The sequence below is a fragment of the Phaenicophaeus curvirostris genome, chromosome Z (genome assembly GCF_032191515.1).
Source record: "Phaenicophaeus curvirostris isolate KB17595 chromosome Z, BPBGC_Pcur_1.0, whole genome shotgun sequence".
Taxonomy (NCBI): domain Eukaryota; kingdom Metazoa; phylum Chordata; class Aves; order Cuculiformes; family Cuculidae; genus Phaenicophaeus; species Phaenicophaeus curvirostris.
Window position 1 is genome coordinate 2,215,260 of NC_091431.1, and position 27,617 is coordinate 2,242,876.

Here is a 27,617-nt window from a genome sequence, read left to right on the forward strand (position 1 = left end):
GGGGATCGCGGCGCCTCAAGAGGAGGAGGAGGAGGAGGAGGAGGGGGCGCAGCGCAGCACCATGATCAAAGCCATCCTCATCTTCAACAACCACGGGAAGCCGCGGCTCTCCAAGTTCTACCAGCGCTACGTACGGTTTTGTGGCGGTGGAGGTGGCGGTGGGGATGTCGATATCGATAGGGATGGGGTGCGTGGGGCCTGCGGTGCTGAGAACACAGGCCAGGAAATCATCTGCTGCGTTAAAAACCGCCTGGGTGGCCACAGGGGTGGTAGATGGAGTGAAGTCCAGCTGGAGGCCGGTCATGAGTGATGTTCCCCAGGGCTTGGTGCTGGATCCGCTCCTCTCCAGTATCGTTATCAGTGATCTGGATGAGGGGATCGAATGCACCCTTGGCAAGTTCGTGGGTGATGCTGAACTGGGAGGAAGCGTCGGTCTGTTGGTGGCCAGGGAGGCTCTACAGAGGGATCTGGACAGGCTGAATCCGTGGACTGAGACCAGTGGGATGAGGTTTGACAAGGCGAAGTGCAGAGTCCTGCACTTGAGATACAAAAACCCCGTGCAGTGCTACGAGCCTGGGGAAGAGTGGCTGGAAAGCTGCTGGGTGGAAAAGGGTCCTGGGGTGTTGGTTGCCAATGGCAGAAAATGAGTCAGCCACGAGGCCAAGGAGACAAATGGGATCCTGGTCTGTATCAAACAGTGTGGCCATCAAGACCAGGAAAGTGGTTCTTTCCCTGTACTTGGCACTGATGAGGCTGCGCCTCAAATCTTGTATTCACGTTTGGGTCACTCAGTGCAAGGACATGGAGGAGCTGGAGCGCCTACAGAGAAGGGCAACGAAGCTGGTGAAGGGGCTGAAGAACAAGTCTTAAGAGGAGCGACTGAGGGAATTGAGTTTTTTTTTAACTTGGAGAAAGGGAGACTGAGTGATCTTTCCACTGTCTACAGCTCCCTGAGATTGTAGTAAAGTGGGTGTTGGTCTCTCCTCCAGAGTGTCAGGCAATAGGATGAGAGGAAATGGTCTCTAGTTCAACCTGGGGAGATTCAGATTGGACATCAGGAAAAATTTCTTCACTGAAGGGGTTCTCAGGCACTGGCAGAGGCTGCACAGAGAGGTGGTGGAATCACCATCCCTGGCGGTGTTTGAAAGACAAGTAGATAAGGTGCTTATGGATATGGTTTAGTAGAGGGCAGGTGTGGTTGAATGCGATGGTCACAAAGGTCTTGTCCAACCAAGTGATTCCATTGTTCGTTGGAAATGGGGGGTGCCAAGATCTCATGAGAGCTGATGTTTAGCCTGGAGGAGACTGAGGGGACACCTCATCACTGTCTGCAGCTTCCTCACATGGGGGGAAGGAGGAGCAGGTGCTGATCTTTTCTTTTTGGTGACCAGTGGTAGGGCCCTATGGAATGGCAGGAAGATGTGGCAGTGGAGGGTTAGGTTGGATATTAGGAAGAGGTTCTTATCCCAGCAGATGGTGGAGCACTGGAACAGCTTCCCAGGAAAGTAGTCAAGGCACTAAGCCTGACAATATTCCAGGGGCATCTGGGCAGGCTCTCAGACACACAGTGTGAATGTTAGGGTTGTCCTGTGCAGAGACAGGAGCTGGACTCGATGATCCTTGTGTGTCCCTTCCAACTCAGGGCATTCTACTATTCCATGCTTTTCAGCCCGACGCTTGGCATGTCTGATGTAGTGTTGCATGTCTCTGCGTTGTGGCAGAGGTGTTGGAATTATTAAGATGAGTGTTGTGGGACCCACTGGTTCAATAAGCAGAGCCTTTTCAGTTGGAAACTTTCATGGTGCTATAGAAATGACATGAAGAAGAAATAAAATGAAATAGAAAAGTATATTCTTTTACATGGGACAAGGCAAGTAGCAAAGCAGCTGTGAAAACGCAGCATGAGTGCTTGATCCAAATGAAAAGAAAGCATGGTCACAGGCAACTAATAAACAATGTGGAAGCAGTTCATTTAATTCCAACATCAGAAATTTTAAGGGAATGTCTTGATGACATACTGTGTGTCCTAGCATACAGGCTAAGCTCTGCTTGGGCTGACCGTAATGTTAAAACACAAGGAAACCACTGATGCTTCCCAGTATTATATAAACAAAATACTTTTTTTCAGTAGTTACATACTTGGATTTGTGGCCATTTGCTTGCAATTTGGACTATTGTGGAAGTCATATTTAACTTTATTGGGAGGGATGTATCTTTTATGTCTCAGTGCAGCAATAACCATGATGCTTCAGTTTACACTGTCAGGCTTTTAATTAAAGGAGCGTAACTGAAACACGTTGTTGCCATAGGTGACTGAATTTGATCCCTTTCTTCTTAGAAAAGCAATATTGGGAAGTTCTGCCCTGTGTTTGTGAAGCTGCTTTCTTCTTTCTCGTTTTTTCTGGGTTACTAAGCAGCTGTATTTCATTTGCCATTTCTAATTTATAAATTTAAATGGAGTATTTTTACCTACAAATATTGATAAGCATTCCCCTTGTGTGCATTCCCACTCTCTTGTAAACTTCCATTGAACACCTAGAGTAACTTACTAAGGAAGATTTTGTTATTTTTTTTTCTCTTTTTTTTCCCTCCTTCATTGTGGAGGTAACAGTTAAATAGATGACAGACTTTGGAGAGGCATATAAAAATTGTGTCCATGTGAAACAATCAATTTCCTTACTCATTTTGCATTCAAATAGAATTATCTTGTTGTGTCTTCTGTTTCTGTTGAGTAGTCAAAGTCCCGAGAGGGTGAAAGAGAGAGGAGTGAATGATAGGATACCAGATTTTTCCTGTCAATGTTACTCTGATCTACTCTTCAGAACTGAAATTAGAACAAATCCTGAATGCTTAAAGTAAGGTAATACAGTCTGTATAAGCAGAACATCTTGAAACTTTGGAAAAGTGAATAGCAATTGAAACTAAGAAATTATGTGATTTGACTGTTTCCCTAAAGCTTCGGGCTGTACAGAAACAGGTGCAGTTGTATTGATGATCATTTGATGTGTGCCTCAGTAAGACAGGTTTATTTTATGTTTTTCTTTTAAACCTTATGAATGCTTTAATATAGATTGAGCCAGTACTTGAGGCAATTCTCATTTTTTTTTGTTACAAGTGGAAGTGTCTCGTGCTTTATAGAGAGATTATTTTGGTCAGATAGTTGAAAGAAGTTTTCGTTTTACTTCATGCTACTAAAACTTGTAGTGTGTAGCTTGCTGTTCCCTGCTGTATATTAGAATGGGAAGGGTTTCTACTACATCAAAAGAAGTTAATAATTTTTTGCATTTGGGTAGAAAAATGATAATTCATGGCAATTAAATAGGAAGACGTATGCCGTGGTTTTGTGATCTGTGGCCGTAATTTAAAAATTAAAAATGTTTCTACATGACTTCTTGATGAAGGGCAGATTATGGAAACAAAAGTTATTTTAAATACTACTTAGTATCTCAGTTTCATAGGGGAAAAAACTTAGATTGTTGTTTCCTTCTACCCTAGAAAATGCTGGGGAAGTTAACTGAGGTGACTGCAGCAGAGTAAGGCAGGCACGATTTAAGGAAGACAAAACTATAGAAGCAAAGGAACCTGCACTTTCTTATTCTGTGTGTTATTGAGTGATTTACTTCTGGTGGAGCTTTTTTCTGATGTCTTTGTGGATTCTAAAGGTTGTTTGTAAAATGATACATGAATTTAAGGTGATAAATGCAAGCTGCACCAATACCAGGCTTTGCTTAGCAGTCGTGCAGGGTGCTGCACTGTTCTAGCTGAAATCACTTTTAAGGTACAGGTGCTGTTTTTTTCTTAGAGTGTTTGTTGATATAATTGTTTAAAATGCTGGCTTACCTCCTTGGACAGGGATAGGGGCTGTCTGTGTATCTTCACTCTAACTTTAGGGTTCTGTGCTATAAAACAAAGGAATGATTTCAGGTATTGTGTCTACATTTTTTCAACTGTGGCAGGAGAGATTTGTTAAATATGAGTCCACTTTGCAGAAGGGTAGTGAAACAAAATGTACAAGAATGATGGAATCACAGTGGGGACAAAAGTCAAGTGAAGTCGATCTCTGAAGTGGTGTTTCTGATCTGCTAGAAGGAAATTTGGTGGCTTTCGAGAACCTGTTGCTCATGATACCATTGTGTTTGAAGCTATTTCTGAAAGAGTTATGTTTTGTGGGGTTTTTAGCCTCCGCCACCCCTTCAAGCTTTTGAGACTTTGTTTTCCCCCTATTCATGGATGAAAGTAGTTTCAAAGCGTGTCTGTAGCTGTTCAGTCTGTGGTGGAAGTATGAAAAATTCAGAATACTTGAAAAGACTTCCTGTTTACTTGAAGAAACTACTTCAAGATGGGATTTTTTTTTTTTTAGTTTATAAAAATTAGGTTAAATTAATTAAATTAAATTAGGTTAAATTAACCTAATTAAAAAATTAGGTTAAAAAAAACCGTAGTTTTTCATGTAATGCATTTTTCTACAACCCAACTTATAAAAATGTCTTTTTGTGCTGAAATGACAAAAGCAATATGCATCATGATGTAGTGGGAGGTGTCTCTGCCCACTGCAGGGGGGTTAGAACTGGATGATCTTTAAGATCCCTTCCAACCCAAACTATTCTATGATTTTGTGTTAGTTGGCAGGCTTAGGGCTCCAGAAGTAGATAGTTCAAGGGTGCTGATACACTTTGTGTTCTATTTATTAGCTCTGTGTGATGTGCATTGTTAATCTGTTTTAGCTTGATAGCAAAATATGTTTTCTTTCACAGAGTGAAGATACACAACAACAAATTATCAGAGAAACTTTCCATTTAGTATCAAAACGTGATGAAAATGTCTGCAATTTCCTTGAAGGAGGATTGTGAGTATAAAATTTGAAATAAATACCCAGTATTTATTGGCTAGTAAATATTATTTCTGCTGATTGTACTGTAACTGTTTTTACAGTTGTAATGTAAATGCCATGTCACTTGAGATATATTAATACGCTACAATATTATGTTGCACTAGGTATACATATTTTTTACCAACTGAATCATATGTTTATATGTATCAAAATAAAACTGTTTTTTTTCTGAGTGTTGCAACTGGCACAGTGCTATGTCTGATGCTATAATTGTTGCAGGCACAGGATGGGGAAGAAACAATGAGATGTTACCTAGCCAGTTTCCCTATAATTAAGCTGAAGATTTCTGGTCTCGGCATTGGCGTTTGCTGTACCTGTTGAGAAGATAAAAATATTTTGTAGCTGGTGCTTTGGCTTGAGCTCCTGAAATTTGAGTAGACAGCCTCTGATATAGGATTCCTCAGCGTTTTTATTGGGGTTCAGGCAAGCTACATAAACTAGTAAGCGAAAAGTAGGTTTTAAATGTGCAACTAATGCAGCTTCAGCCAAGTTTGATTAATTTAGGTAGAGCAGGGTAGCACGAAAGCCAGACTTACATCTTTTGTCTGTAGAAGACACATACAAAGTATTGCTTCTTGAATCATCCTGGTTGCTTTTTTTTTCAATGTGGTCTTGCCTTAATTGAAGAGAAGAAACTCTGAAAAGGAAAAGTGTTTTATTTTGAGGTGTTAGTCATCAAGAGTAAATTGTTACAAAACCTTCTCCTAGGATCATAATTGATGGAGGGAACTCATGATCCCCAGTCTAAATATAGACATTGTCCTAGCTTGTTTAATACTGTAATTATGAGCATTTCTGATTACTGAAAGTTAGTATGGTAATGCCTGTATTTTCTGTGTGCAGTCAGTTAAATGCTTGCCTGAACCACGTCAGCTGTGAGATCTTTTTCCTGATCAAGGTCATTCCTGATTTTTTTACTTCATTATTTTTTAAACTAAAATAATTCTCTTCCAACAACTCAACTGTGATTCAATCATTAGGTTCTTGGAGGTGGTTTCAAACTGGAAACATCCTGGCTTGAATTCTGTAAGTGAAAGAAGGAAGCCATTTGGAGCCTTAAAAAAAAAATAATCACAGCTATGCAACTGAAAAACTAAAACAGGACACAATTTTGACTTTTTTCCTACTGCTCAATTCTGGAGTTACCATTTGATATATTTTCTTAGTATTTTTTTTTTTCAGGACAGGAATCACTTTATGGTTTGCAGTTTACCTAAGGACCTCAACATTTTATATGATTCTAGTACCTCTGTACTGAAGTATTTGAAAAAATTGTATAGGTAAAGCACAGGAAGAGAAAACTTAAATTGCTGTTTCTTTCAACTTTCATATTTATCTGTAATATTTTTGTCTGATACTTTTTAAATGTAGTTCCTGCTCTTCAGGAACAAAGCAGGAACAAGAGTTCCTGCTCTTCCTCCCCTTTCCCAAGCATTAATGCAAACAATGTGCTTAAGCAAAACTGCCCTTTGAGATTTCTTATTCTTTTTGTTTATTTATGTGTTCTCTCCCTATGATACACGCAGGAGCTAGAGGCATGAGTTATGATAGACCAAACAGGAGATTCAGTGCTGTTAACAGAAGTAAGGGAGAGTTAGGATGTATGTAGTCACGGGGCTTCAGGCTGCACCATATTTTCAATTCTGTTTGACTGGGTCTCCCTAACGCTCAAAGCAAATGTCAATAATCTGGAGAACATCTCTTATAATTTATGTACCTTCTTTGGGAAGGCTGTAGCCTTCAGTAACTTGATGATTATTGAGTTCATAAAAATTTAATTGCTTTTGCGACTTTAACATTGCATCGCAAGGTAGTGGTTGTATTACAATCTTATTCTTAAGAATCAAACATTTGGTAGCACAGGCATTGCGTGTTCATTAAGCAAACCATAAGACCAGTCTAAAGCTTTTTCTGTAATCCAAATGCCAGTCTGTGTTCCAGATTTCTGTTAGTGCTCCTCTGAGAAGGGCAGGGAAGGATTCATCAGCATATGCCCCGTTAATCTGTAAAGCAGATTAATTCCTGTACAGTGCCCACTAGTGTGTAATGGAAGTACATTTAATAACCATTTTTTGATGAAACTGCATGAGCTATTTGAATTGATTTTAATAAAAAGGTATGTCTGTTGATGTAACTACTATCCATATGGATAACATTAACTGCGCTGCATGGTAAATGTAACTCAGGCTGTCTTGGTGCTTAGTACTCTTCCACTGTAATTATATCACAAAATAAAAGTAGCATTATAGTTGGTTTTGGGAAAGCTCCAGCCAGCCATTAACAATAGGCCTCTATTAACTGTGAGGATTTGCCTAGCTTATCCCGGGATGCTAACTGAGCTTTCCTCTGTTCTTTCCTGTTTAGATTAATTGGTGGATCTGATAACAAACTCATTTACCGACACTATGCCACCTTGTATTTTGTCTTCTGTGTGGATTCGTCAGAAAGTGAGCTTGGCATTTTAGACCTCATACAGGTAAGTTATTTAGCTGCTTTAGATTTTTTGTTAATAAGTGGAATTCTACTTCGGAATACTTTAGAACTTCAGTATTTAGCTGTGTCTTTTTCTGTAATATTGGGAAGTGAAGGTGGCTTTCATACTGTGAACGCGTCCAAGGACTGAGTACTACTTTTAGATTGATTACAGCTCTCTGGACTGTCTTGGAAAAAGTGATTTTCTGAGTTATTGAGAAAATTAAGGAAACAGTTTGTTTGGAACCTACTGAACAGTCAACAGCTATTTTTCTGACTGCAGTTTAAAAATGGTGCAGTTCAGGCATTTGCTAGACAAGTTCAGATTATGTGAACCTTGATACATAAAGCTCTGTGTCTATGTACACACAAGAAGGACCTGTTTAATCCTCCTAGCAACAGCAAGCAGAATAAAATGTATCTTACACTGGAAAAGCACCCTCAGAAAGTTTATTACTACATCTCAGCCCCACGTGCAGTGCAAGCTGGCAGTAAAAACACATACACATCTACTCCATCAAATAAGTTTTTTGGTTTTTGTTGAGAAGTGTTGAACCATTTTCATATGTCTTTGCTTACTGCAGTTCAAAGACAACACAGCTAAGAGTAATCTATCTGGAGTTTGTTATCAATCATACACATACTGAACTGTTTAAATAAGTAAAATCATAGAAGGGTTTGAGTTGGAAGGGACTTGAAAGATCCCCTCTGCAATGGTCTGGGACACATCCTGCTAGATCAGGTTGCCCAAGGCCCCATTCAACCTGGCCTTCTTCAGCTTCCACAGATGGGGCATCCACAACTTCCCTGGGCAACCTATTCCAGTGTCTCACCACTCTCATTGTGAAGAAATTACTCCTTATGTGTAGTTTAAATCTTCCTCTTTCCAATTTGTAGCCATTGCCCATAGTTCTATCACTACATGACTTTATAAATAGTTCCTTCTTAGCTCTCTTGTAGCCTCTTTCAGGTACTGGAAGGTCGCTATAAGGTCTCCTCAGAGCCTTCTCTTCTCCGGGGTGAACAACCCCAACTCTCTCAGCCTGTCCTCATATGGGAGGTGCTACAGCCTTTGGATCATCTTTGTAACCCTCCTCTGGGCGTGTCCCAACAGCTCCATATCCTTCTTATGTTAAGGATTCCAGAACTGGACACAGGACTCCAGGGTGGGGTCTCACGAGTCCGGAGCAGAGGGGCAGAATCACCTCCCTTGACCTGCTGGCCAGGCTTCTTTTGATGCAGCCCAGGACATGGTTGACCTTCTGGGCTGATACTGAGCTCATACCAGCTCATACTGAGCTTCTGATCTATGAGCAGCCCCAAGTCCTTTTCCACAGGGCAGTTCTCAATCATATCATCCCCCATCCTGTATTGAAACTGCCTTACTGTCCATATAGATCACATCTGTTGGTTTTCCTGTGTCCACTGCTGTGGTTGCCCTGTCATAGAAAGCCACTGGGTTGGTCATAACAGAGCTTGCCCCAGGTGGAGCCGTGCTGGCTGCCTTTAATCACCTTCCCATCCTCCATGTGCTTTAGAAGAGCTTCTAGGAGGATCTGTTCAATGATCTTCCCGTAAGTACTTAGGTAGAGGGTCAGTTTATGATCTCATGAAAATAAACTGGAGAAATGAACCTAGCACTCAGTCTAACACTTCAGAGTTTTCTGTCTTGTAAATTGAATCTACGGCATGTTAGATTACATATGGCATTCTGCAATTCTTTTCAGCCTAAAGTTTTTGTTGTGATATGTAAGAAACTTCTGTGAAGGCCACTTGTATCACCGTTACATCTGAGCTGTTTCACTGCCACGTCTTCTTGGCTCAGGCTTAATCAGAGAACTATAAAATGTTTTGGGTTGGAAAGGGCCTTAACAATCATCTAGTTCCGATACGTTCTGTCTTACACATCATAGACTCTGCCTCAGATTTTATACTGGTAAATTCGTACTGTTAATTTGTCCATTTTCTTTCTTTCTTTGTTCAGTATAAACACAAGATTCTGTTTATTGTTTTTGATTATTGCATGGGAGTTAAGTCAGCATCTGTGCCATGTTTGGTAGGTTTTGCAGTCTTTTGGGTTCAGTGTGAATTATGTTATGAGTTGTAGCTATTTCAGATGGTTCTTGTTAGCCTGTAACGTGTAAGGGTATAGCATGTGGAAACAGAAGTATGTGAGGAAATACAACTAGCCATAGACTGCCACAAGGGAAAATTGAGTGACATTTGTAATAGTGTCTATCTTATGGGCCTAAAAGCCTGTGCCAACACTAAGCATCATTGAGGATTTTGGCTCATTTCTATATTTCCAGAACACATTGACTCGATAAGCAGCTAAATCAGTGAGATGGGTCTTCCATGAGAAGTTGTTTATAGTCGTTGAACAACACTTGCACGATAGTGTTGTTCAGTGAGATTCGCATAGGAAATGCAGTGCAGTTCATTAAAGATGTCTTTCTCAAATTTTAAAGATAAATCATCCTGACCAGGGATGCTTTTATTCTAATTAAATAAAAAGGGGAGAGTCACAGGACATGGGGCACTTACTTTGGCAGAAAAATCCCTACCTAGTTCTCAGTTAACACTATTAGTTTATTTTAGAGTTTGGTGGAAAGTGAATAGCAGGAATTGAGAGCATTTTGACCTAAAAAGCATCATTGGTAAAGCATTAAGTCTATTGGTAGGTCTGCTTGAAATATCTAACATGCTTTTGATTTGACTTATCAGTAGGGCATGTACAGTCTTTCCCTTACACTGTAATCTGGGCAATCTTTGTATAATCTAGCAGTATTTAAAAAAATGTATTGAAGGAAAAGTGGGGTATCAGTCTAAATGTTGGAAAACAGCAGCTGCTCCAATGGTTTCCCAGTCAGAAAGGCTGTGGAAGCACTGCGGTTGATTTCGTGTGCTCAATGATAGGTGAACAGTGACTTATTAAGGTCACTCTTAAGCATAAGATCATCCGGTCTTGTGTGTGGAGAACTGGCCGTGTGTTCAGACTATTGTTCCGTTCTAAGCTAGTTGGAGTCTCACGTAGCAATTTGAACAGTCAAAAGCGGTGAAGGAGAGGACTCTCCATCAGCAGATGGAATTAATTCTGTCTTAAAGTTTGCCATTGATGTTTAGCCTAGAGAGAGGCATTGAGTGTGTTTTATGTGAATTACTTCTATTGCTTTTACTTTGTTTTTTGTATCTGCTTTTGTAACTGTTTGACATTATGAAGCATCGGATGCATTTAATTGATAAGGTGTTCTGTTTTTTATGCCAGCTGTTTTATCTTCCTAATAAGAGTGTATGTTTTATTCCATTGTTGTCTTATTTACCTAATTGAATGATGAGCCCTCCATGGTAGAGGTGGTGGTTTATGTTTTGAGTATAGAGAGCCTCTGCATTGTATATATCCAATAATAATTTGATATCTTGATTCATGTAATTTACTTTCCAGGTATGTATCTAGCTTTATTAAAGCATATTTACTACCAGAGAAAGATGTGGGCGTTTTACTTTCTTGTTTCTGTTGATTTGCATGGAGATGTCCATGAGTTTTTCTTTGAGTTGTGAAGGTTCTGATTTCAAAAATGAAGCACAAGGGGGAGCCAGTAATTCATTGTGTGTGCATCCTTATTTTCCTGATGTAACCGATTTCCTATTTAACTGATTTATTTATAGTTATTTTCCAGTGATATCACAAGGGGCATGTTAACTGGTGTGGGGAGGGGGCTTGTGTCCTGAAACAACCAATGTATTTTCTTGCCTGGTTATTTTGATCTGCAAGTCTGCAGCATCTGAAGTCGTTTCAGAAGTACAGAAATTCTAGCACTGCTTACCGTGGCGTGCAACTCATTTAACCCTCAAGTAAAATTATGATGCAAATGTCTCTAATTTTATTTACCATATTGATTATTTGAAAGTGTCATAAAATAGGTCAAGGAATGTTAGTGTAAAAAAAAATCAGCTGACCCTGTTGACTAATGCTTTTAAATACCTGTTTTTTGTAATAGACATATACCATGTCAGTGCTGGTGATAACTCTGAGTGAACTGTCCATCGTGAGTGGAAGATTGAAGAAGGTTCCAGAGTTTCCATGAGAAATTCTGGGCTGATGAAAAATCTCTCTGAAGAATGTTCAGTGCCAGCCAGTTTCCCTTAGATTAAAAATGTTCCGTTGCCCCTGCCATGGGCAGGGACACATCCCACTGGATCAGCCTATAGCCTCATCCAGCCTAGCCTTGAACCCCTCCAGTGAGGCAGCATCCACAGCTTCTCAGGGCAACCCATCCCAGTGCTTCACCACTCTCACTGGAAAAAGAATCTTCTTAATATCTCGTCTAAATCTCTACTCTTCCAGCTTAAAACCTTTTGCACTTACATTCTAGATGCAGAAAGTGGCTACTTGCTTGGGTACGAACTGCTGGATTTATTTATGAATTATATTATTATTTATATATGAATTTATGTGGTGCTATGCCTGACAGGATCAGCAGGTGTGACACTAAGAGAGCTACCTTTTTCCTTGGTCCGTCCTGAATTCTGCAGGTCTAACCCAGGTGAAAGCTGCTGTACTGTGCTGGAAGCTAACACTGACAAATTTGCGTGATGCTCACAGTTTGCATTGCATGTTTATCTCTGTGTGGCAAAGTTAACAGTAGCCTGGTTTACTGGGAGATTCCTGCAATGTAGTAATTGTTAATGATAAAAATAATGAAAAACCTAGCTGATTTTTGCTTAATAATTTGGTTATAATGAAATGAGAAGGAACACTGAATCACAGCTGAGAAAATTGTAGCATAGATGATGTTTCTATTTTTTTCAAGATGCAGCTAATTGTTTAAACTGTCTGACTTTTCACAGGGTTATAACATAAACTGATTTGTGCATAGTTTTTTGCCCGCTATAGATTGCATACTGTTGACTTAACAATGTTAACTGTAGAATTTCTATAGATGCTTTTCATTCCTTAATCTGCTCAGTGTTTATTTTCTGTATTGACTTTTATTAAACCTCACACCAGTTGAACTATTGAGTTTCTTTTAAAGCCTGACGACTGGCTTTTTTCTCTTCTTTGCAGGTATTTGTGGAAACGCTAGACAAATGTTTTGAAAATGTCTGTGAACTTGATTTAATTTTCCATGTAGACAAGGTACTGTAATGAGCTCCTGTAATACTTCTTGTCACGTAAAATGTTTGGTTCAGCGGGTAGTTGGTATGAAACTCTGCAGTGATTCTGCATTTATTATCAGTGAAATCTAAATAGTTTCAATTAACATGTTTTTAAGACTTGAAAGCTTTGGTGGAACATGTCTTTTTGATGAAAAATAAAATAATGTGGGAGATTTGCATAGTGTTATCGCACATATAATTGTCAAATTGGAGACATCAGAATATTATCAGAGTACGACTTAGTTTCAATAGATAATTTGTTCTGTTTTGTTTATGGTTAGGTATTATATTACTCAGAAGTGAAATTCTTACAGGATTTTCCAATTGAGGCTGGCAGTTGCCTTTCAAGTGCTATGATAATGTAGTGTGGATCTTCCTCTTCTAAATATCAAACAGACGTTATGTCTTTTTTCAACGGTATAGAAACAATCTTGTTTGAATATTCCCAGCTACCAGGACCAAGTGTTTTGTTTATTAACCTAGCTTTGTGAAATGCTAATACTATAATAATCTTTCATTTAAAAGGACATTGGCTCCTCGCAGAATTTATTCCTTCAGTTGCATTTTGTGCCTACTGCTGCTTTCTGTGCAGTGACATTTCTCCTCTGTGAACATCTTTTTGCACCACCCACAAAAGATGTACAAGACAAAAATCACTAAAAGTTGGATATCTGAAATAACCATTTGGAGCTGACTCTTTCAAAATCAGTAAGCTCTTTTGGAAAAAAACACTTGTACTTCGACCTGACAGTGAAATGCAGATGACCTTGGGTGGTTGTTTCAACTGATACCCTGCTCATGACAAGTCTTTATGATTTCTAGCCTGGCTGGAACACACTGGTTGTTTCTAAAATGTCAGATTAAAGGTGCAGAAGAATTTGAGTGGTTTATATATTGGCATCTGAGCTTAAAGAACCCATATACTGCAATTGTTCTGTGGCAAGGAGCTTGGTCTTTTTTTTAGCTGCAGAATACTTCAGCTGCTGTGCAGACCAAGCTCTTGCTCTGAAGCATGTTTCATTCAGTAGTGTTCCTCAACATAAGTAGTCTTCTATACTTTATGGGAGAAATATCTTCCTAATAAAATGCTTCAAAAAAACAAGTTTCTTGAAAAATATTTTACTTTGCATCAGCTATGAGGTGATATTTTCCTAATGAAAAGTATTTGTCAAAAGGAAGCTAAAATGTAAGTGTTTAATTTGATTTACTAAAAATCTGCATGAGAATCCCATTGAATGTTCAGGGTAGAATTTTCAAACTGAGGAAAATGTGAACCCTAAATACTAATTAGGTATTTTAGCAGAAGTAACTTGTTGATCAGTGAAACCTTGAGTTAAAAATTTTTTGAACATGTCAGTAGCCAGTATGGTGATTTTTAACTTCAGTATAAGTTGACAAAAGAATGCAGTAGAGAGAACTTCCACAGTAATGCAAGGCTACTACCAGCAGTACAGTAGCATTAGTCAGGCAGTTGTGCTAATCTGGTGTCGTCTCATAGAATCATAGAATAGTTAGGACTGGAAGGGACCTTAAAGATCATCTAGTTCCAACCCCCCTGCCATGGGCAGGGACACGTCCCACTAGATCAGCTTACCCAAGGCTCCCTCCAACCTGGCCTTGAACACTTCCCTGGGCAACCTGTTCCAGTGTCTCACCACTCTCGTGGTGAAGAAATTCTTCCTGATGTCTAGTCTAAATCTGCCTTTCTCCAGTTTATACCCATTCCCCCTTGTCCTATCACCACAAGCCTTTATGAATAGATCTCCATTCTTTCTCTCCTTTTTCCTCCAGTAATAGGTTTTGAAGACTTAATGTATAAAACATTTGATTTAGTTTTAGTTTATTACTACTCTTGTAGATCTGCAAGAAAAAGAAAGATTTATCTGCGAGAATGAAATTGCAGCATTAAATTATCTTTAAACAGCTGATAAATTAACCTTATCAAGAAGCAAAATGTGTTGTCTTCTGAGTTATAACGTGTTGACTTTCTCTTGGCAGATATTTGTGGCCTGGCTTTTTAATAGATTTCAAGAGTGTGACAGGAAAAAGTAGTAACTGCTGCTGGATGTTTGGTCTAGACAGGGTCTTAGTTATAGTGGATATTGATATGTGGGAAATGTTTGCGGTGAATAAAGCATTTCAGATATTTGTACTTTGTGTGGCCTGTTGTTGAGAAAAGTGAGGATCAACTCACTGATTTACAGGAGACTTGATCTGCGTCTGCAGTTCTTGATGGAATTGTCGAATATGACTTTCTTCCAATCCTCTTGCTAAAACTACCTAAAACCCTAGAAATACTTGTAAAAAGTGATGTAGCATGTAGAAGAGCTAAACTATCTAATCTCAACAGCCGTCACCTGTTTAGTAGCATTTAATGTGATATTTCAATAAGGAAACATTTACCTTCATCAAGCAGCCATCATTATACAGGACCCAGTGATGCTTTATAGTAACCTGGAGCCAAGAGAGATGCATTTTCAAGAAGAATATGGATATAGTACTAGAAATCCATTTGGAGAATGGAATGTAGGTGAGGATGAGATAGTGTTTGTTATGTGGTATTGTAGACTAGGACTCAGGGTGTCAGGGAGTGTAGTTTGTACAGGAGACAACTGAGCTTCTCTTTTACAGATCAGCTGTATTAAAAAAACACACACACACAAACTTGCCATAGCTGGAGCAAAAGATTTTCCAGAAGAGAAGATTTATTTTAGTCCTGTACCGATTTCTACACTTGAGTCCAGAAGTATAATGCTTTCTCATGGAAAAGATGTCACAGAAAGCAATTATAAGCATCTTTTATAAATAAAATTCTAGAACACATCCAGTTAGGAGTGTAAGGAAATACTTGTATTTTTCTGCAAGTTTTTGGCACCGATTGAAATATCCTTGGAGTATCATGATCTCTTCCAAGAGTTTATTATCTGACCAGAACAGTGAACCCTCCAGAATCAGGCTGCAGCTTGAAGACAAGAAAATGCATTTGCCAGATTTTCCTGGGAGAGACTTTTTCTTGATGCATTCTCCGCATTTCTTAAAACATGAATTGATGAAGCATGGAACAGAAATAGAAAGCACTCCTGATTTTTGTAAAAGCACCTCAATTATTACTACAAAATGGAAATTTCAGATTTTGAAAAGTTGATGTTCTCAGCAGCTGGATGTCTTTTAGAATATAAAAGTAAGAAGTGTATTCCATCCACCTGTGGTCTTTCACATAAACACTATTTTGAATACACCATTGACATGTGGTTTGCACTTCATTGCTGCTCAGTGTTTTCTTAATTCAGAAAATTTCTTGTTTCTTTAGGAAAATAACGAAGTCTTTAATTAGAAAAAGTAGGTAAAATAACATGTATTTCTTAGTACGTATTCACAATGAAAAAGAAGAAGTAGTGAGTATTAAATATCTATGTCTTGCTCGTATCTAGGAAAACTTTCACTAGTACTGTTTCATTCTTAAAGTGTATTTAACAGGAGGGAGTAAATGGATTACAATATTTACATGATATTATTGGTCATAGTTGTTATTTCCTCTTATTACAGATTAACAAGTAAAATTAATTGTATTCTGTTATTTAGAAAATCATCCCTTTAGAAATAGAACAGGGCAAGACAAAAAAAATTCTTAAGTTGCTATGGCAATCCACATATGAACTCTGGATTTTTTTACTAGAGAGTATGTGGAAGCATACCTTTTAAAAATAAAACTAGTCTTTAGATAAAGTTCAAATACTGACTGAAGCAGAGCTTGTGAACCAGGGCTCATATCGGGGTTGCAGGGAATACAAATCAGTGAAATACATTCATGTCCCCAACTGCTTTATGTAGTCCTTCAGCCTGAGTTCTTGCTATCACTTTTGGTCCTAGATGCTGATGACTCACTGTTCGTGGTGTAGATTAGGCACGTTAATTTTGCTTCTAAGCCTAATCTTGGTACCCACGGTGGGTGAGCATCGCTATGTCTCTCTCCTTCATAGGTGTTACCTATGTAGTTTTTACACATCTGTGAGCAATAAGTTTAATCTTGTAGAGCATGGTCTTTGGAGGTATTCCTACAGTCAGTGCTAATTAGAACTCTTGTCCATAGCCCTTGGATAAAAAATGGGTACTGAAGTAAAGATGAATGTGGAAGTTTGTTCTAACATCGATAAGCAAAGTGGTATTGTAGCTTATGAGTTTGTGACAGAACTATGAGCAAATAAGGTACTGGAGAAACCAACACTGAGTTGTGAGCTTTGTTCCCAAACGGTTTTAAATAAATTGCTAATATTAAGTAAATGACTTAGAAAATACATGTGTCCCTGTACTGATGAATCTACATGTCATTTGTCCAGATGGGTGTAGGACGTTTTGCATATTTGAATTTTTCTTTGGTCTTTTTTAGGTCCATAATATATTGGCCGAAATGGTCATGGGTGGAATGGTTTTGGAAACCAACATGAATGAAATTGTCACTCAGATTGATGCTCAAAATAAACTGGAGAAATCTGAGGTAAGAGTGAAACACTGTGTAGTTTCTAAACTAAAAATGTGGTTGTAGTAAATGCATGCTGTATAATGCTGTTTGTCCCTCAGCAGCAAACTGTACACAGCTGCTTGCTTATGCTAAAAATAGACAACGTATCATTAGGTTAGGATGTTGTACCTTTCATCATGAGCAGTAATTGCTTAGAGTCACCGCTGATTAGATTTTGCTGTTTGTATCTAACAGCATTGTGCGCCATTGCTATTGAGATACTTTGATCTCTTAAGTTTCTCTTGCAGAAAGCATTATTTCTACTTTATTTACTAAGCTGGACTGGTGACCATAATGCTTAAATGAAATTAGATAAAGAGCCAAAGTTTGTATACAAAGACTACCTATTCCTGTCTCCTAGTAAATTTCTAGCACTTGAAGGAAATGGCAGCATATTTAGTGTCACAATAATACTGCTACACAAAATAACAAGTTGAACTGAAACCACAGAATTACCAGGTTGGAAAAGACCCACAGGATCATCAAGTCCAACTGTTCCTATCAGTCCCTAAACCATTCCCCTCAGCACCTCATCCACCCATCCTTTAAACACCTCCAGGGAAGGTGAAATGCGCTAGATAGAATTTAAAGTCCAGTTTGGGGCCTTTTAAAGTAAATTTGAATTTTGCTGCTTTGGTAGTCTGAACATTTGATCTCCAGGTTAGCACGTTTGAATAAGAAAATTATATTCTGCATATACCCATGACAGTCTGAGTGAAGGACTCACATAATGTCTAAGAATTCCTTTTCAATTCAGCAATTGTTGATTTTTTTGTTTCAGAAAGAAACAGACTAATAAGGAGGTTTAGAATGACTATAGCTCTGACAGAATAAAGGACAGGATATTACTGTCCTTTAACATCATCAGACATGCCTTGTAGGCCAAAATACTACTAGGACATCTTAGCTAAATCTGTGATTGATTCTTTACTGATGAATGTAATTCCATGGAAGAAAACATTAGCTCATTTTTCGAGCTGTAATACTCAGATTTCTAAACAAGCCTTTGCCTGAATTGGAGACCATATCTGAAGTTGAAGTCAACTGAGTAGATTGAAATATTGTACGTGGCATAAATACGAACTAAACGACATTTCAAAAGCACCAATGAACTTCCTAGTTTTAAATGAAACAAAGAAAGAAATTAATTTTTCAACATTTTTTTGTGGTACAATGTATGCTGTTCTGCTAATTCTGGAGTCTCATGCTGCACCACTTCAAGCCTTTTAATGCATTTAATTATCTCTCTTGCACAACTCCCAAACTCTATCCAAGAATAGGACATTGTATGAAGACCAGGGATAAGCTAGGTGTGATATTATACATCCAGAAGGATTGTATTGTAGATTATGAAGATGTCAAAAATGTTCATTTTAATGTTTTTCTCAAACTTAAATTGAGCCATTGATCACAGAGATGAAGCTTTGGAGTTGTAGCGATAAAATTTTACTATATTTGAGTATCTTCTGTATACATGTGTTTTGCTTTATTTGATGGAAAAGTAACAGTGTCCCAAAAGCTAAACTCCCTGAGCAGATATGTTCTGCTGTGTGTTAGTTTTACCTAAAAGCCTTTAATTAAGGTATTTTATTCTTATTTATTTGAATTCTGTTAACAAATCAGCTGTAGACCAGTCTCTGACCAGTCATCTGAAACACATCTACTCAGTGCAGCCAGCTACAATACTTGTTGTTTTCCATTATTCATCAGTAAGTCCTTCTTTCATTTAAGATGCTTTCATATAAAAATAGATGGTAGAAAATATAAAAACCCAGGGAGAGCGCAGAGCATAAGCAAGGCAAATAGCAACTTGCTCCTTTACATTCAGTAGTGAGTTATAGAAGGCAAAGAAGTAGCAGTGCTAAATTAAAACCCTTGGTGACTGGGATGGAGTAGAACATTTCAGAGTCTGCTCACCGTAAAAGCATTTTTTTTTGTTAGTTCAGTGAGTGTTCCGTTTCAAATTTAACAGTTACTGTAAAGCTGAGATACTTCACAATACCTGGTAACTATTTCCTCAGATCCTTACTCATTTGTTTCATGTATATCCACAGAAATTTCCTGATTGCTATTTCTTTTCCTTTTTTCCTTTTTATTCAAGATTGTAAAAATTTCAATGTCTTTCCTGAACATGTATTCTCAAGATACAAGCAATTCCAGTTCATGTACATCAAAATTACTAATAACTTAATATGTTTGAATGCTGGTCACTAAGAAATCAAAACTAGTGGATCGTCTTAGTTTTCTTTAATTTTTAAAAAACTATTTTTTTAAATTTAGAAATCATTATTTATATAGTCTGTAGTTCTTAAGACTGCTGCCTATGCCACAGCACTTTTGCTTTCGTCTGGCTCCATCATAGTTCTTGCATCCCTAAATTAGCTGCTTTCAGGTTAAATTGCATTTTCTTTTATAGCTGGACTGATGAAGCCAATAAAATGGTAATTGAGCTGTGTATTCAGAAGTATTTTAAGCTTTGTATTGTGTCCACCCAGCATCCCTTAACATACAGAACATAGCCATTTGGCAGTAAGTATTTGTTTAGTTATGTATTAGGTTTCTAAACAGACTTGCAGTTAGAATATAGCGAAGAAGATCAAATGCATTTATTACATTTGCAAATATTAAGCAAAGTTATTAACTCAAAGAATTTGTCTATGCTTTCAGCAGAGGTAATTGTTTAAACCACTGTGAGGGAGTCCCTAGCTTTGATTTCTGGTTCAGCTCTTACATTGCTTCGATGGGCTACAAAGGAAATTCTATTTCTGTCCTGAGAAATGTTGTCTTTAATGCCTTTCCCTACCTTTCAGTTTAGTGTTTACCTATGAATGGAATTCTGGTCAATTCTCTTAAAGCCAAAGAATCGTTGTCATTAAGGGAGGGAATTTTTGGGAGAGGGGTCACTGGGGTTTTATTCAGAGCCTCTGGAACTATTGTAGGTAAAGCTGGGCTGCCTCTTCTCTATTTGGAGTGTTCAACTGCGTGTGATTTAGACTTTTAAGTTGGACCTCATTTTTTCCGAACCTCCTGATCTTTTCTAGCTCTTTCCATTCTTCTCTCTTTACAGACCTTTATCTTTCAGTCTCCCAGACAGGACAGGTAGACAAAGGTATTGCTGACTTTTAGAAAAAATGTACTTTTAACAAAAAGGGAAAGCAAAATGATGTCAAAGGCAATAAATTATGTAGGCCAGACTCAAAAATTATGTGTAAAAATACCCATACTAATCCTTGTAGCCTACTTTTTGTGCTAGTTTCTTCTTGTAGTTCCCTCATCTTTTTTATTGGCTGTAGTGTATTTTACTAGCTTTCCATTGACATCATATTTTTTATTTCATTTCTCTTCCTGCATTTTAGAATTTAACTTTTCTTTGTATCATTGTTTAAGAAACAAATGAATATGAACTCATAAATATTAATAAAAAATGTAAAACTAGCCTGAATAAAAATTGAACACACAGATAACAAGATATGATGACACAATAGAAATAACTTCCTTACTGGGAGAGTTTTATATGTGATGATAATCTGAAAAACGTAGGATGAACTTTTTTGCTTCATGATTTAGTATTTCCAAATGAAAAAACAAAGAACTTTTACCTGCTTGCAGAGAGAAGTTTCAAAAAAAGTTTCAGGAAAGCAAAAGTTTTAAAAAAGCATAACACCAAAACCAACAAACTCAAATGGTTTTATATGTGCAGAATGAAATTACCATTGCAGTTTGTAAAGAATACGTAGACGTGCTAAAGTTGATCTTTCAGCTTTAATTATATCAAGCGTGAAATGATGACTGTCAGCATGTGCTCAACTTTAGATGTACATTTGCTGCCCTTGCAGTCTAAGTCACTGGGTTTTACTCTTAAGATATCTTGGTAACTGCAGTCACTGAATATGAAGATTAACAAGGAACTGAAAAAGGAGGAGGAAAATGTATGTTTGAAGTTCAGTTTATGGCCATTGTCCCTTGTCATTTCCTGTTGGAAACATTTAGTTGAGCTCAACAGTTTTAATGTCACTCAATGTAATTGCAGCACTTCAAAATTCATTTTCACTCATTTTAAGTATCCGTGTATTGAAACTGCAGGCATTTTAAATAGCAGGAATATTAAGCAGATGAAGTTTATTTAATTTATGAATAGCATTGCTCTTTACTTTTTACATGATTTTTCTAGGATAAAGTAATGTAATACTTTTAAGATTTAACAAATGTGATTCTGGATTTGGATTTAGTAGCATTTAGTTGTAAAGCATTAGCTAAAAATATTTTTGGGTAGTATGAAAGGATTTTCTGAAATTTGAAGCCTGTTATACTACATGAAGAAAATGAAGCAAATTGCCTTCCTCTGCCTAAAATATTGACACTTGTAATATATAACCCATATTTCATTGTAACAGTAGGGAGTTTGATTTCAGGTTTGTTTTTTTGTTTTGTTTTGTTTTTAATTGTGCAAAGCTACTTTTATTTTTCTCTGGTCTGCTCACACATATTCTGTTTTTATTTTTGGGTCTGGCAATGAGAAAGAAAGAAACAAACAATTAATCATTCTCATCCATTACTCTCTTTGTGATTCAAGTGCTTAAAATTTCTAAGAGTATGTCTTAAGTCTTCTTATCTGTTTGGCCTCATTTTGATATACTTGCAGACTTCATTTTGTTTTTTCTCTAATTATGTTCGTTTATTTAACTTCATAAGCAGGGGACATGATCATTCCTTTATATTGCATCCTTTCATGATTTCATAACCCTGCTGCTTTGAAGTCATACTTGTTCTTGAAAGGAATCATTGATATGAAACAGCAGCAGCAGAGAGGTCTTACTACCTCCAAAATATCTGGAACAGGGTGGCTTATTTTGCAAAACATTAGCCTTCATTATTTTGTTTTCCAGTAGGTTGTATATTTTTATATGTTTATTTTAGTGATAACTAGCTCTTGTGTAGAGTTGTTTGGGATGGTGTTTGACTCTTCTTGAATATATTTGTATATGCATATTTAACTGCATTTGTGATGTGCAATATTTTTTCCAAATGATCTGAATTTCTTTTTAAAGAGTAAAACAGTGTTTCTGAATTGCTTTCATAAAAAGTTATCAGTGGGGGTATTATAAGAAAAGATGATGATAAGAATGAAGAAAATGGATTCCTATAGTGATAAATAACTACCTAAGTAAACTAACAGCAGCGTATGTTTCTCACTTGATAGACTAGGACTGGCAGAATAAAATTTCTGTTATTAAATATGTCTTGAATTAAAACAGCATTATTGTTTTGCCTGTGTGGCATTGCTCTTTCACTCTAGAAGTATATGAACATGTTTTCAAGCATTTTTTTCGGTAACTTAACCTAAGATTTTGATACACAGCATTTCTACATTAAAATACACGCTTCAGTAACAAATGAAATTGAGAATACAAAGCAGCTGTGGCAAATATATGTTGTAGCAGCTCATTGTAATACGAGCTGTATGCAATTTGTACTGTATTTCTGAAATTTCATTAATATGTCTTTAAGAAGTTTCATTTTCACTTGCTTAAGTCATTTGCTCGCTGTGACAGACAATTCATCATTCACTGCATGTTTAAAGCTTGCTACGTGTTTGTTTTGTTTTGTTTTCAAGTGAAAGAGTTTTTTTTTCTTTGCACTCCACCAACTTACCTGCTGAATTATTTGATAAAAAAGACAGTTGAGACTTGGCCAGTTCAATGTTACAGTGATGGCTCTTTTAATCAGGTACCTCGATAAAACTGCTTAAAACACCCTCTGGGCTGGAAATACTTCTTGTAGTACCATAGTGTTTATAAACAGTTCATTTCCGAAATAAAAATCATAAATGAATGAAGGGACTGCATAGAAGTTTGCTGTTCGACCTGCTGAAAAGGAATGGCAACACATTTGGATGTAACAGCAATTGAAATACTGTATTAGTTATCTAGTTTGGGAGTTTACATACTTTTCAATCATTTTATCCATTAGACCTTTCTTATAAACTGTTTGCTCTCTCTTAGAAATGTATGACTGTTTTGTGCTGGACAGGGATGGCATTAATTGTGATAAATAGCATTCTGCTATGTATATTATGTACACACAGAATTACAAACCCACTTAATATAGAGAATTACAGAAGAAAATGTAATAGTTTGAAAATCTCTGATTCAGCGTATGGTAGTGAAAGACAATCTCACTGGCAAAAAGAGAGGTAATTTGAAATTCTCAGTGTTTTTGTCAGGGATCTTTGCTGATCCTGGTCCAGAATGGTCCTCACAAATGTGACTGCTGGAAGTTGTGACTGTATACGGGGGTGGAAGGGCAATGGTCATGTCAATTGTGGTATTTTAAATAATTTTCAATTATGTCTCCATTGTATCCTATGCCATTGGGGCGGGAGGCAGGGACTGTAAGTCTGTGTAAAGAGGATAGCTGCAGGTAGGTAAAAATAATGACCAGTTATACTAAAACTTCTATTTGTCCATTAAGAATAATTAACTTTCATTAAATTAGGGCAAGGAATCTCCATCCTAGTCACCTAGAAGGCATCCCTCTTTTGAACTGCCAGCCATGCCTGTTTGTGTGGACCATGTCCATCACTTACAATATTTTTCTGGTTTCCCATTGTTTCAGTTACAAATTGTATAATTCATTGCTTTTGTTACTACTTTTATTAGTATTTTCATCTTCTCTATGGAAAACAGTTTACATCGCCCAGTTTTGGTTTTGCTTAAAGAAAATATTCCCACTCACTTAATAAAGAAATTGAAGAACAAAACAAAATAAAAAAGAAACGCATTCATTGTTTTATCTTATAAAACTTCATTGTTACCTCTTGATTTCAGATTAGTATTTCCAGGTTCTCTAATACAAAAAGGTAATTTTGAGCACTCCATATTTTCTACACTGTCTTTTAGTAAACAGTAAGAAATTGCAGTGTTTAATATTGTTCCTTTAGGATAGTGCAGATTCAGGGAAACAGATTTTGGAGATTTGGATTTCGAAATACTATTAATGTTAGGTACAGATTTTCCCTGTCATGAAAGTGCTGGAATTGAAACAGCTTCCGAAGAGAATGACTTGATGATATAGAGGAATCCAAGGAAAAAAGAGGCTTTGAAAATACTTCTTTTGCACCTTTTTAGTTAAACTTAGTCTATACTTCTGAGAACTGATAATTTGGATTATGTCAGGGCAAAATGAGAGGAAATGATTTGGTTGCATTAAGATTTAAGATTTTCCCGAGCTTTCTCCTCTACCCCCACATGCCTTTTCCAGCTTTGGCATGTCTTACATACGAGTGTTTGGCAGGGGGAATGTTATAACAGATGCTTTCTAGTCTCTGTTCCTGGTACTGGGAATCCAGGGATTTATGATGCTTTAGCCTTTCCACATGATATAAAAGGGTTAGTTCAATACTGGAAACTTTCATCGGTTTTATTTTGACTGTGTGTTACGTTCTCCTTCTCCCTTCAAAAGCAATAGGTAGGATTTTAAGTGGAAATCTTATGTTAGTTTGACCTTATATTTATTTCTTATAAGATAATAGTGAAAGGGAGAAAATATAGTTTTGGACAGCCTTCAAGAAGTAGAATTGTTGTCAGAGGAATCTGTCTGACTCCTTTGGTGCAGCTGGACACCACAGAAGACAGATGAACTCCTCAGTCTAATTAAACCCTCTAATTGCAATGAATTTTGGTGAAATTCAAGAATCTGAAAAGATTTTACTTCCAGCAGTAGTCACCTACCCACACTATCTAATAATCAAACAGACACAGACTTTTCCAGACGTTTTTCTTCTTTTGTCTAGCTGTATTTCTTGCATGGAATTATTTTATCTGCAGATGCACTGGTTACTTCAGTCCTTGACACTCTTATAATGAAAGACCTTCAATTTCTACAGGTTTAGTCTGTTGTTTAACCAGTCCTTGGCATGCTGCTTTGTTTCTTGTGAACTGTGCCTTTTTATGGGACCTTCAGGATGCTACACTCTAAAGCTGTAGTTGTTCTGAAAATCCCTTTGTGGTCTTTAGTATCTTTGAGCATTTTTAACCCTACTTTTAAAACATCGTAATAAAAAGGCTGGAGTTTTTGTTTACATACTCACAGAATATGGAATATGATGTCTTCTCTTGCAAATTCAGCTCTGTTTTTGAAATCTTCCAGACATTCTCCCTGCCCCCAGCAAGAATAAAAGTGATTTTTACACTTTTGTGACAAGCCAGAAGTAAAACCACACAGCTCATTCTAATTACACACAGAGAATCTCAACATTGAGATATGTTAAATTCATAGTACCTTTTCTACACAGCAGCAAATACAGTAATAACTGGCCTTTTTTAATAGTCCTTAAAATAACAAGTTTTGGAAGAGCTGCTCTTCAGAAGCAGTAGGGAAGGATCATGTTCTGTGTATCTTCAGGCCTCTGAGCTGTAAATCATCTTTGTCAGCGCTTCAGTAATATGCCTTAGTTTGTAAACTTGGTAGTTACTTTATCTAAAATGCAGAACTGAATTGAACTCAGTAATGAACAAACTTCTTTGTTGTAAAATTTGCATGTCTGTATAGAAAGGCTCTGGCTTTCTGTGAAGGGAGACTAGAGTGGAGGACTTCAATGCAAAATCAGTTCTTCAATGTTTAATTTAGCATAACCAGGTTAATATATAATGTTCCAATGTGCCTAAAGGTTGCAGATAATTTAGCATATAATTAGATACCTTGGGATAAGAGATTGCTGCAGTTGTCTGTGGAAGTGATCTCTGCATGTTCTTTATCAGCCACAAATGCAAGGTGTTCATCCTTCTCATTTTGGTCTAAGCCACCTTGAAATACTTTATACATATATTCATTTAGATAAGGGATATTGTTCAGCTGACATCCAGTTACTTCAAGGTTTCATATTCTGAACTTGTAACCAGTGTTAGTCAACTGTGAACCATGTGAACTCTTAGAACAGGGAAGAGTCAAAGACAGCACATTGGACTTCAAATACCTGTGGACTGTCTGTTCTATAACCGACATGTTACACACGCTTGGATAAGCCTCCTATTGCTCCCCACATACTTTTCCATCAAGTTGACATTACATGTTTTACCATATGAAAAGGAATGTGTGAACTGTTTTCTTTTTCTGATTTAATATTTCCAAATAACTCATTTCATTCCAAACACAATTACCATCTGGTCTTTCTAATTGTGTAACCATGGAAATACTTGCAAAGTTAGTTGTCTGTGTATATTGCCAGTGAGTCTTCTTGTGATCAGTTTTGCCTGACTTGCATTTTTCCTCACTTTATATGCAGGCTGGTTTAGCAGGAGCTCCAGCCCGGGCTGTTTCAGCTGTAAAGAATATGAATCTTCCAGAGATCCCAAGAAATATTAATATTGGTGACATCAGTATAAAAGTGCCAAACCTGCCCTCTTTTAAATAACATGGCTACTCCAGGTAAAAACAAGGAAGAAATGTAACAGAGATTTACCATATAATTGTTTACTAAATAAACAACATGTGTAACTTTTACTATTTGGGTAAAACTCAAGGTACTGTATAGACATAATCTGAAAAATCAGTGTGTGGAGTTGAATGTTGCTTTTGTCTTGTTTGTGAAATTAAAGAAAATGAGTAGCTCCCATGTGATTTTTAAATTACATTCCTATGCCCTTGGAAGGCACATCACTGTCTGTGGGCTGCTGCAGTATTTGGGGAGAGTATTTAAGATGTTCTTTACTTTGTGTAACCTGTCATGTTGAGTTTTTTGTATATTCACTAAGGTCTACAATTAGTGCATTCATTAACTACTTCTTCTGTTTGTCATGATTATTTAAGACTTAAGTGCAAATGTTGCATGAAAACATGAAACACTTGTTTTTTTTTAAATAAAACCATAGCAAACTAGGCTTCTAAATACCTGTTTGTCTGAAATCTAATCTTCGCAATAAATCGTAGTATTTCCTATTCATGGAGCCAATTGACTATATATAAATACTGTTGTGGAAAGCATTAGTGTTGTAGTTTAATCTCTGAAGGAATTACATGGGCATACTGTGTTGACCATACTGGCTCTTTACATTCCTCACAAAAGCTTTATGTTATTATTCTGAAGGAAAAAAGACTACCTTAACTGAAGAGCCGATGACTTCTGTTTACATACAGGTGTTAAGAAGATACTTAGGCTATATGATACACTGTTCCTGACTGTCTTACTTTAATTTGGGAAAAAGGTCTATGCAGTTGCTCTGCGTGTGTTGTGAGAAAGTACAGGATGGGCTGAGGAGATGGGGCAGCTCAGAACTGTAAATGTGAATGAAGCAAGTATTGTGATAAAGAAAAGCACTCTGGAAAGATAAAAGGGGATACTAGAGCCTCTGTGCCTGGTGACACTTGTGATTCTCAGTTTCAAGAATTATATTTATGAGATATTCAGTATTGTCATGACCTCAGAAAATCTAAGTGCTCTCAACTTTGTGTAAGTCACTCAGCAATGAAACTCTTCTGTGATGTAAAAAAAAATACAGGAGGGGTAGTGATCGGTTTTTATAATCACACTGTTAAGCTCTTTGTGATGTACAAGTCTGTTTAAATGAAGAATAAAAAATA

At 37.2% G+C, this 27,617-nt stretch overlaps 1 protein-coding gene across 2 annotated transcripts; it reads left to right on the forward strand.

The window, feature by feature from the left end:
* Nucleotides 1–27,617, forward strand: AP3S1 (adaptor related protein complex 3 subunit sigma 1). Of its 2 annotated transcripts, XM_069880567.1 has the most exons (7): nucleotides 1–130; nucleotides 4,755–4,846; nucleotides 7,256–7,367; nucleotides 12,429–12,500; nucleotides 16,908–17,015; nucleotides 20,107–20,148; nucleotides 26,323–26,461. In XM_069880567.1, the coding sequence occupies exons 1-6, from the start codon at nucleotides 62–64 to the stop codon at nucleotides 20,140–20,142; spliced, it is 489 nt and encodes a 162-aa protein (XP_069736668.1). In that variant the 5' UTR covers nucleotides 1–61; the 3' UTR covers nucleotides 20,143–20,148; nucleotides 26,323–26,461. The 2 variants fall into 2 exon arrangements, with proteins under 2 accessions (XP_069736668.1, XP_069736667.1); XM_069880566.1 differs by lacking the exon at nucleotides 20,107–20,148 and having other exon boundaries at nucleotides 2–130; nucleotides 26,323–27,617.